Genomic DNA, 10995 nt, shown 5'->3' with positions numbered 1-10995 from the left:
AAATCTCACACACACACACAATCACGCACACACACTCACACAGTATGCACACAAAATCTCACACACGCACACGCACACACACACACTCACACAGTATACACACAAAATCTCACACACACACACACACACACACACAGTATACACATTGCTAACAACAGCTGTGTCTTTCTCTGTTGCCGCACTCAGAAGGAAGTACGCCAAACTGATTTTGGCCTTTCTCTAACTCACCATTAATCTGACAATCAACAACTGTTTGAATGTTTTCAACTGGGGAAATGTGTGCTGGATTTCAATGGAATCCATTGTACTTAAACAATTTTCTCAGATTGCAATTCTTCTGACATTTGTTTCTTGGAATACCGAGGGATGTGATTTTATCAAGAGTTTGACTCATCTCCAATGGGCAGAACGCCAGCGGGATAAAATCCAAATGAAGTTGATATGAGGTATATTTCACACGATCTTTGGTGGAATTATACGGAGCTGTTTGCCAATACATGGGTCATGGGAGGTCACAATCAGGCGTGGTCACTGTTACTGGCTGGTGGATATTTATTGCCATTTGTGAGAAAACCTGGGATTGAGCCTCATCCAACCGGATCCATTTTATTGTAAATACCTACTTATCATTGGCAGTAAAACCTTTGCACGTTCAACCACACTGAGTCACCCTTGATTTATTACAGATACATTCTTCAGATAAATTGGAATGCTATCATGTTGTCCCCTTGTTAGCAAATGTTGTCCCCTTGTTCAAGAAGGGGAGTAGGGACAACCCTGGTAATTATAGACCGGTGAGCCTTACTTCTGTTGTGGGCAAAGTATTGGAAAGGATTATAAGAGATAGGATTTATAATCATCTAGAAAGGAATAATTTGATTAGGGATAGTCAGCACAGTTTTGTGAAGGGTAGGTCGTGCCTCACAAACCTTATTGAGTTCTTTGAGAAGGTGACCAAAGAGGTGGATGAGGGTAAAGCGGTTGATGTGGTGCATATGGATTTCAGCAAAGCGTTTGATAAGGTTCCCCATGGTAAGCTTTTGCAGAAAATACGGACACATGGGATTGAGGGTGATTTAGTGGTTTGGATCAGGAATTGGCTAGCTGTAAGAAAACAAAGGGTAGTGGTTGATGGGAAATATTCATCCTGGAGTTCAGTTACTAGTGGTGTACCGCAAGGATCTGTTTTGGAGCCACTGCTGTTTGTCATTTTTATAAATGACCTGGATGAGGGCGTGGAAGGATGGATTAGTAAATTTGCGGATGACACTAAAGTCGGTGGAGTTGTAGACAGTGCGGAGGGAAGTGGCAGGTTACAGAGGGACATAGATAAGCTGCAGAGCTGGGCTGAGAGGTGGCAAATGGAGTTCAATGCGGAAAAGTGTGAGGTGATTCACTTTGGAAGGAGTAACAGGAATACAGAGTACTGGGCTAATGGTAAGATACTTGGTAGTGTGGATGAACAGAAGGATCTGGGTGTCCATGTGCATAGATCCCTGAAAGTTGGCACCCAGGTTGATAGGGTTGTTAAGAAGGCATACGGTGTGTTAGCTTTTATTGGTAGAGGGATTGAGTTTCGGAGCCAGGAGGTCATGCTGCAACTGTACAAAACTCTGGTGCAGCCGCATTTGGAGTATTGCGTACAGTTCTGGTCGCCGTATTATAGGAAAGATGTGGAAGTGTTGGAAAGGGTGCAGAGGAGATTTACCAGAATGTTTCCTGGTATGGTGGGAAAATCGTATGAGGAAAGGCTGAGGGGCTTGAGGTTGTTTTCGTTGGAGAGAAGAAGGTTAAGAGGTGACTTAATAGAGGCATACAAGATGATCAGAGGATTAGATAGGGTGGATAGCAAGAGCCTTTTTCCTCGGATGGTGTTGGCTAGCACGAGGGGACATAGCTTTAAATTGAGGGGTGAGAGATATAAGACAGATATTAGAGGTAGGTTCTTTACTCAGAGAGTAGTAGGGGCGTGGAATGCCCTGCCTGCAGCAGTAGTGGACTCGTCAACATTAAGAGCATTCAAATGGTTATTGGATAAACATATGGATGATATTGGAATAGTGTAGATTAGAGGGGCTTTAGATTGGTTCCACTGGTCGGCGCAACATCGAGGGCCGAAGGGCCTGTAATGCGCTGTAATGTTCTATGTTCTATGTTCTATCAGTCTCTGCTCAGCGACTCTGCGGTCACGGGCATGCGGCCTCTGATCTTCGGGTAAGCATTCTCCAAGGCGGCCTTCACGACACAGGACAACGCAGAGTTGCTGAGCAGAGACTGATAGCCAAGTTCCACACACATGAGGACGGCCTCAACCGGGATCTTGGGTTCATGTCACACTATCTGTAATCCCCACGACTTGCCTGGACTTGCAAAATCTCACCGACTGTCCTGCCTGGAGACTTTGACCTGTGCTTAACCCTCTCTCCACTCACATTGTCTGTACCTTTAAGACTTGATTCCCTGTAAAGACTCGCATTCCAACCATTATTTTGTAAATTGAGTTTTTTGAGTGTCTTTATCTGCCCTGTTTGTGAACAGAACTCCCACTCACCTGACGAAGGGGCAACAAGCACTCTGAAAGCTTGTGGCTTTTGCTACCAAATAAACCAGTTGGACTTTAACCTGGTGTTGTGAGACTTCTTACTGTTTCTTGATCAGAGCCAGTTGGTCTGATCATTTAATCCTCTTAGCCCCAGTAATGTTTCGGAGTTAGACAGCAATGAATTAAAAGCAGCTGGCTACAAAATTTATTCTATGTCACAAGTTACATGATGATCTACTGCTGTGACACACTAATCTGTACCAAGGATGGATTTCATGGGTGGGGAGGAGTTGGGGAGGGGCGGGGGGGGGGGGGGGGGGGGGGAGTGGGGAGGGGTGGCATGTTAGCTCTGACTTCCAGATGCGAAAGGTCACAGCCAATAAACTCATGGAAAAACAGTGAGAATTAAAGAGAATTCATGATGCAATAAATTCCAGTCCGCCCCCAGGGATCCGATTGCTTGTTGCACACGGCAGCCCCTCACACAATATAAGGAGCATCCCAGCACTCTCCAACCACAGAGCAAGAAGCTTCATTCAGAGATTAGCTAAGTCTCTGCAACACTCCCAGCCAGAGATAGAGAGAGAGAGAATGGAATTGAAACTAGCTGTCCTACTCCTGGCTTCTGTCACAACTCTGCTACATATATCCACAGGTAGGTGCTGTTTATCTCTCTGTTGAATAATTCTGAGTGCATGCATAGCCAGACTGATAGCAGAGAATCAGTCGACATACTAACGTGACACATTTACTCTTTACAGAAGTGATGTGCACAGGGGCACACTCTCTGCAAGGTATAGGGTATAGTCTCTATATAGTCCCTATATATAGGGGCACGCTCTCTGCAAGGTATAGGGTATAATCTCTATATAGTCCCTATATATAGGGGCACGCTCTCTGCAAGGTATAGGGTATAGTCTCTATATAGTCCCTATATATAGGGGCACACTCTCTGCAAGGTATAGGGTATAATCTCTATATAGTCCCTATATATAGGGGCACACACTCTGCAAGGTATAGTGATATGTAAAGCCTTTGCATATAGTTTGAGGAGCCTATAGTTCCTCATTGCTAATTTCATGGTAACATCTCAGCCAATCACACAAACATAGAAACTAGAAGCAGGAGGAGGCCATTCAGCCCTTCGAGCTGCTCCGCCATTCATTTTGATCATGGCTGATCATCCAACTCAATAGCCTGATCCCCGCCTCTTCCTGCCTTTTCCTTTGATCCCCTTCACCTTAACTGCAATATCTAACTACTTCTTGAAATCATTCAATGTTTTAGTTTCAACTACTTTCTGTGGTAGCAAATTGCACAGGCTGCCCACTCTCTAGGTAAGAAATCTTTCCTCATCTTAGTCCTCAACGGTCTACCCTGTATCCTCAGACGATGGCCCATTTTTCTGGACTCCCCCACAATCGGGAACATCCTTTCTGTCTAACCCAGTTAGAATTTTATAAGTTTCTATGAGATCCCCTCTCACTCTCCTAAACTCCAGTGAATATAATTCTAACCGATTTAATCTCTCCTCATATGACAGCCCTGCCGTCCCAGGAATCAGCCTGGTAAACCTTTGCTGTACTCCCTCTATAGCAAGGACATCCTTCCTCGGATAAGGACACCAAAACTGCACACAATACTCCAGGTGTGGCCTCACCAACAGCCTATACTCAAATCCTCTCGCTATGAAGGCCAACATACCATGTGCTGCCTTTACAGCCTCTTGTACCTGCGCGCTTACTTTCACCGACTGATGCACGAGGACTCCAGAGTCAACTTGCCAGCCAATCAGCTCCCTTTACTCTGGTGACAGTCTTAGGGGTTTTAGGGGTTTAAAAAAAAGGCGGCATGGACAAGTTGGGCCGAAGGGTCTATTTCCATGCTGCAAACTTCTATGACTCTGAACCTCTATGACTCTTCTCCTATAGTTTAAATTATTGTAATTGTCTGAAATGTGGCATTCCTGCACTTGTCCTGATGACTGTAAGATGAAAAACTTTAGCGACACGAACAGAAAATGCTGGAAAATCTCAGCAGGTCTGGCAGCATCTGTGGAGAGAGAATAGAGCCAACTTTTTGAGTCTGGATTACTCTCAACCTGACTCGAAGCATTGGCTCTATTCTCTCTCCACAGATGCTGCCAGACCTGCTGAGATTTTCCAGCATTTTCACTTTTTGCTTCAGATTGGAGCGGCACGGTAGCACAGTGGTTAGCACTGCTGCTTCACAGCGCAGGGACCCGGGTTCGATTCCCGGGCTTCCGTCACTGTCTGTGTGGAGTTTGCGCGTTCTCCCTGTGTCTGCGTGGGTTTCCTCCGGGTGCTCCGGTTTCCTCCCACAGTGCAAAGATGTGTGGTTTATTGGCTATGCTAACTTGCCCCTTAGTGTCCCGGGATGTGTAGGTTAGTGGGATTAGCAGGGTAAATATGTGGGGGTAGGGCCTGGAGTGGGATTGTGGTCAGTGCAGGCTCGATGGGCCGAATGGTCTCCTTCCGCACTGTAGAGATTCTATGAATCCAGCATCTACAGTATTTTGCTCTTAACTTTAGCAACATGTCTGTCTTTTCAATAATACCTTCCTTACCCTTGCCTTAGTTTAATCTTTGCAAATTCTTCTTGTTATTCCACTTGACTCTGGATTCATGCTGGGATCTGTACTTCACTGGCACCCACACTGTTAGCAGCCATTCAGTCTCCAGTTTCACAGGGTTGAGATGGGTTGCAGTGTCTATCCTGGCTCACATCACAGTGCTGCACTGTCAGCGGAACTAACAGGAATCCAGCGACTCTGCCTGAGATTGAAAGCGATTGGAGGATTGCACTGCGCAGAGGGAGGCCATTTGGCCCATCGGACTCTGTGAAAACGCAATCCCATTGGTCCCCAGCCATATTTTCTGATTTGTCCAATTTCTTTTTGGTTTTTTTTTTTATTGAATTGCTTTCCACCAGCCTTCCAGACAGCACGTTCCATCAGAGCAGAGGGAGGCCATTCGGCCCATTGCGTCTGCTCTGCCATTCAATGAGATCATGGCCGATCTGATGTGATAATCCACAACTCCACTTTCCAGCCTTATCCCCATAACCTCGATTCCCTGACTGATTAAAAACCTCTTTATCTCTTGCCTTGAATATAGCTAATGACTCAGTCTCTGCAGCCCTCTGTGAGAAAGAATTCACTCCTCTCTGAGCGAAGATATTCCTCCTCAACTCTGTCTTTAAATGGGTCACCCCTTGCTCTGAGACTCTGCCCTCTGGCCCTAGACTCTCCCACAAAGGGAAACAACCTCTCAGCATCTACTCTGTCAATCCCCTGAGAATCCAAGATGTCTCAATAAGGTGGCCTCTCATTCTTCAAGCTCCAATGAGTACAGACCCAACCGACTCAACCTCGCCTCATAAGAAAATCCCTCCATACTCGGGATCAACCCAGTTAAGCGTCTCTGGACTGCCTCCAGTGCCGGTATATCTTTCCTTGGATAAGGAGACCTAGGGCAGGACTTTCCAGCCACGCTGGAAAATCCCACCCAAGATCAATAGACCTTTGCGTGCCCTGCGTCCTACCCACCACGGGAATCATAGCGGGAAAATTCCACTCCAGGTTACAACAATGTGCCTCCTGCTGCTTCTCCCAATGACACCGGATCAGCGTTCCCTGCTAACTAACCACCCTGCCCGTGGAAATACTTTCTCCTTATTTACTCGACTGAAACCATTCATGACTTTGGACACTTCCATTAAATCTCCTCTTAACCCTCTTTAACCCTGCTTAAAGAACAATCTAATCCCATCACTCCCCGTTAACTGGAGTCCCTCTACCCTAACACCATTGTCAGTCTCCTCTGTACCCAGAGCTTCCCGTAGATCAGTGCCCAGATTGAACACTTGCAGCTGGGGTGTGGAAGCAGTGTTTTAGGGGGATTTGCTACAGCGAGCTGGATTAACTCTCTCTCTCTCTCTGTCTCTGCAGCAATCCCAAATACTCAGGTTGTTAACTGCTGCACACAAGTGGCCAACAAGATGAATCCACGGATTCTGAAAATTGCAAAAGGCTTCGAGATCCAGCGTGACCACATCTGTGCTATCAAGGCCGTCATGTAAGTGCTTCCCTCAGCATGGCTCACGCATTTTCACACAAAGAGTATTCTGGAGATTTTTCCCCTTTCCATCAGCGTGCAGAGAGGGGACAGGACAGCAACACAGATACTGCCAGGCTCGGTCACTCACACACACTCACACTCACACACACACACTCTCTCACACACTCACACACACACACTCACATTCACACACACACACTCTCTCACACACACTCACACACACACACTCACATTCACACACACACACTCTCTCACACACTCTCACACACACTCACACACACACACTCACATTCACACACACACACTCTCTCACACACACTCACACACACACACTCACATTCACACACACACACACTCACATTCACACACACACACTCTCTCACACACTCTCACACACACTCACACACACACACTCACATTCACACACACACACTCTCTCACACACACGCACTCACATTCACACACACACACACTCACATTCACACACACACACTCTCTCACACACTCTCACACACACTCACACACACACACTCACATTCACACACACACACTCTCTCACACACTCTCACACACACTCGCACACACACACTCACATTCACACACACACACTCTCTCACACACTCTCACACACACTCACACACACACACTCACATTCACACACACACACTCTCTCACACACACTCACACACACACGCACTCACATTCACACACACACACACTCACATTCACACACACACACTCTCTCACACACTCTCACACACACTCACACACACACACTCACATTCACACACACACACTCTCTCACACACTCTCACACACACTCACACACACACACTCACATTCACACACACACACTCTCTCACACACACTCACACATACACACTCACATTCACACACACACACACTCACATTCACACACACACACTCTCTCACACACTCTCACACACACACACACACACTCACATTCACACACACACACTCTCTCACACACACTCACACACACACACTCACATTCACACACACACACTCTCTCACACACTCTCACACACACTCACACACACACACTCACATTCACACACACACACTCTCTCACACACTCTCACACACACTCACACACACACACTCACATTCACACACACACTCTCTCACACACACTCACACACACACGCACTCACATTCACACACACACACACTCACATTCACACACACACACTCTCTCACACACTCTCACACACACTCACTCACATTCACACACACACACTCTCTCACACACTCTCACACACACTCACACACACACACTCACATTCACACACACACACTCTCTCACACACACTCACACACACACACTCACATTCACACACACACACACTCACATTCACACACACACACTCTCTCACACACTCTCACACACACTCACACACACACACTCACATTCACACACACACACTCTCACACTGGCACACACTCTCTCACACGCACACACACATACTCACACACACACACACACACACACACACACACACACACTGATACACACACTGACACTGAATCACTCTCACACTGACATGCACTCACACTCTCATACTCACTCACACTGCCACACACACACTGCATGAAGGTACACACAGAGAGACGGACTGAGCGACAGGGTGACTAGCCTTAGATTGGATCAATGTTAAGGGTGTCAGACTGTCTGCTAGCATTGTAAATGATTGCAGGATATTACATAAAGGTAAGAGGGGAAAACTAAATTAGAGATTAGCTTTGATCGAATGCATTGGAACAGGCCAGAAGGGCTGAATGGCCTCTCGCTGTTTCAGTGTAGCTGTGAATAAACTGTGTTGAATTGTTCCTACAGAGTCCACACACTAAAGAGAGCACTGTGTCTGAATCCCAGCAACAAGCATGTACAGAAATGGATGAAGAAAAACCCAGGCAAGCAGGTCCACTCCAGGAGATGAGCGGCTGGCCAGTGGAGGACGGGGAGAGGGAGGACGAACACAAGTTGCCCCCAGTGAGGAGCCTTGTAATCACACCCCCCACCCCCACACAGGGAGCACCGTGAACACCAATCACAGCAAACACTCTGAGTCACCAAGCGGACAGCATCAGTGGTGGCGTTAGTGATGGAAGATGGACAGATGGGGGATGGAAACAGAATAATTCTGGAGGACATTTCCGCTTTCCCGCGTTTCCTTGTCTTCATATTGAGCAGCTGTATTGTGTTAGGGGAGGGGATTATTATTTGGGATATTTTATTTGTGTTCTAATATAAATTATTGTCTGGCAAGATTAAATTCAAACAGAAAACCTGTCAATTGTTTCACGTTGACATATAGAAAACTGGGACCTCATCCAACCCTTATCCTTCAGATCCAGGATCTGATCCAGCCCTTATCCTTCAGATCTAGGATCTGATCCAGCCCTTATCCTTCCGAACCAGGAAATTCCTATTCTTCAGCCCTGGGATCTGCTCACACCTTATTCCAGTTCCGTCCTGGTGCAAAGGTTGCAGTCTGTTGGTGTGAAACTAGATAATAACCTCAAAGTGCCATATCAGAGGGTTGGGGCTCCATTTCGGGACCCTGTCTGATAGAAATTGAAGCTTTGGGCAGTTTAATGTCAGGATGTTGTCCTGTTTGAAGATGTTAATGGAGAAAACAATAAAACATTATTTATTACAAACATGTGGCTCCACATCTCGATTCTTATGTTTGCATCTTAATGTTAGGGCAGCTGAATAGACATTGTTCCACAGGAGCAGGCTGAGGGTAAGGGAGCTTGTGTGTGCACTAATTTATTTAATTATTTTTCTGTGAAATTAGTGAAAAAAATCGGAGGTTTTTTTTGTAAACAGGAAATAGGCCCAGCAGAAGCCTGGGAAGGTTTTGGAGGGTTTAAAAGTAGGCCGCACCTTTGAGCGGGCAGCGTCGTTAGCGGGCAGCGGAGTGAGCAGGGGGCAGAGTGAGAGCTAAAAGGGCTTTGGCTCACAGGGCTTCGGCGAAGGCGAGGAAGGTTGTTTGTTTGTTTTTCTTCGGTTACACCCCTTTTTGTTTTATCCACAAAACTGAAAAGGACATGGCTGGTATGAGTGGGAGGCCAGTATACTGCATTCTGTGTGGGATGTGGGAGTTCCTGGAGACAACTTGCCTCCCGGAAGTCCATATCTGTGCCAGATGTGTGGAACTGCATCTCCTGAAGGATCGTGTAAGGGAGCTGGAGCTGAGGCTCGATGAATTCAGTTTAGTTAGGGAAAATGAGAGAGTAATAGATAAAAGTTATAGTCAGGTAGTGACACCAGGGTCTCGGAAGGAAGACACGTGGGTCACAGTTAGGAGGGGTAATAGTCAGAAGGGTGATGTGCCAGAAAGTACCTCAGTGGCAGTCTCCCATAAAAGAAAGGAATGGGCAACAGATGGGAGAAGGGAAGGGAGGGAGCAGTCTGTGGAGGGATCCCCTGTGGTTGTCCTCCTCCAAAATAGGTATCTTGTTTTGGATTCTGTGGAGGGGGATGACCCTCCAGGGGTAAGCCACGAGGACCAGATCGCCGCCACGGAGACAGGCTCAGGGGTCCGGAAGGGAAAGAAGGGGTTTAGGAGAGCGATAGTTGTGGGGGACGCAATGGTTAGAGGCACGGACAGGCGCTTCTGTGGGACTGAACGAGAATCCAGGATGGTAGTCTGCCTCCCTGGTGCCGGGGTACTGGATGTCTCCGAGAGGGTAGGAAGCATATTTAAAAAGGAAGGTAGTCAAACGGATGTGATTGTACACATTGGGGGAAATGATGTAGGTAGGAAGAGCAGGGGGGTCATCCGAGAGAAATTCAGGGAGTTGGGTGCTAGGCTAAAAAGTAAGACCTCCAGGGTAGCAATATCTGGACTGCTCCCGGTGCCTAGTGCAAGTGAGGCTCGGAACAGGGAGATTCTACAGTTGAACGCGTGGCTAAAGGACTGGTGCAAGAGGGAGGGTTTTAAATTCATAGATAACTGGGAAATCTTCAAGTCAGGATGGCAACTGTACAGAAAGGATGGGTTACACCTTAACTGGAAGGGAGCAAATATCCTGGCTGGGAGTTTTGCTAGAGTGTTTCGGCAGGATTTAAACTAGTGTGGCAGGGGGGTGGGGAACAAAACAGGTGGTCAGTAAATACTGAGGCTGGGGTCGAGCTGGGGGCCAGGGCAAGGCTAGCTAAGAAGAGGAGCACTCTGGAGGAGGAGGACCTGACTGGGCCTGGAGGTCTGGAGTGCATCTGCTTCAATGCGAGGAGTGTAACGGGTAAAACAGACGAACTTAGGGCCTTAATGCTTGTGCGGAATTTGGATGTGGTTGCGGTGACGGAAACTTGGTTAAAAG

The 10995-nt window shown here is 47.1% G+C and overlaps 1 protein-coding gene across 1 annotated transcript; it reads left to right on the top strand.

The window, feature by feature from the left end:
• The first annotated feature begins 3064 nt into the window (after nucleotides 1-3064).
• On the top strand, nucleotides 3065-9324 carry LOC144495358 (C-C motif chemokine 28-like). The gene is made up of 3 exons (XM_078215474.1): nucleotides 3065-3197; nucleotides 6513-6639; nucleotides 8501-9324. The coding sequence occupies exons 1-3, from the start codon at nucleotides 3134-3136 to the stop codon at nucleotides 8601-8603; spliced, it is 294 nt and encodes a 97-aa protein (XP_078071600.1). The 5' UTR covers nucleotides 3065-3133; the 3' UTR covers nucleotides 8604-9324.
• Nucleotides 9325-10995: the final 1671 nt, after the last annotated feature.

This window comes from Mustelus asterias, chromosome 6 (assembly GCF_964213995.1).
Source record: "Mustelus asterias chromosome 6, sMusAst1.hap1.1, whole genome shotgun sequence".
In the NCBI taxonomy this organism is placed as follows: Eukaryota; Metazoa; Chordata; class Chondrichthyes; order Carcharhiniformes; family Triakidae; genus Mustelus; species Mustelus asterias.
The sequence above is the reverse complement of the archived record's forward strand: the minus strand, read 5'-3'. Positions and strand labels throughout refer to the sequence as shown.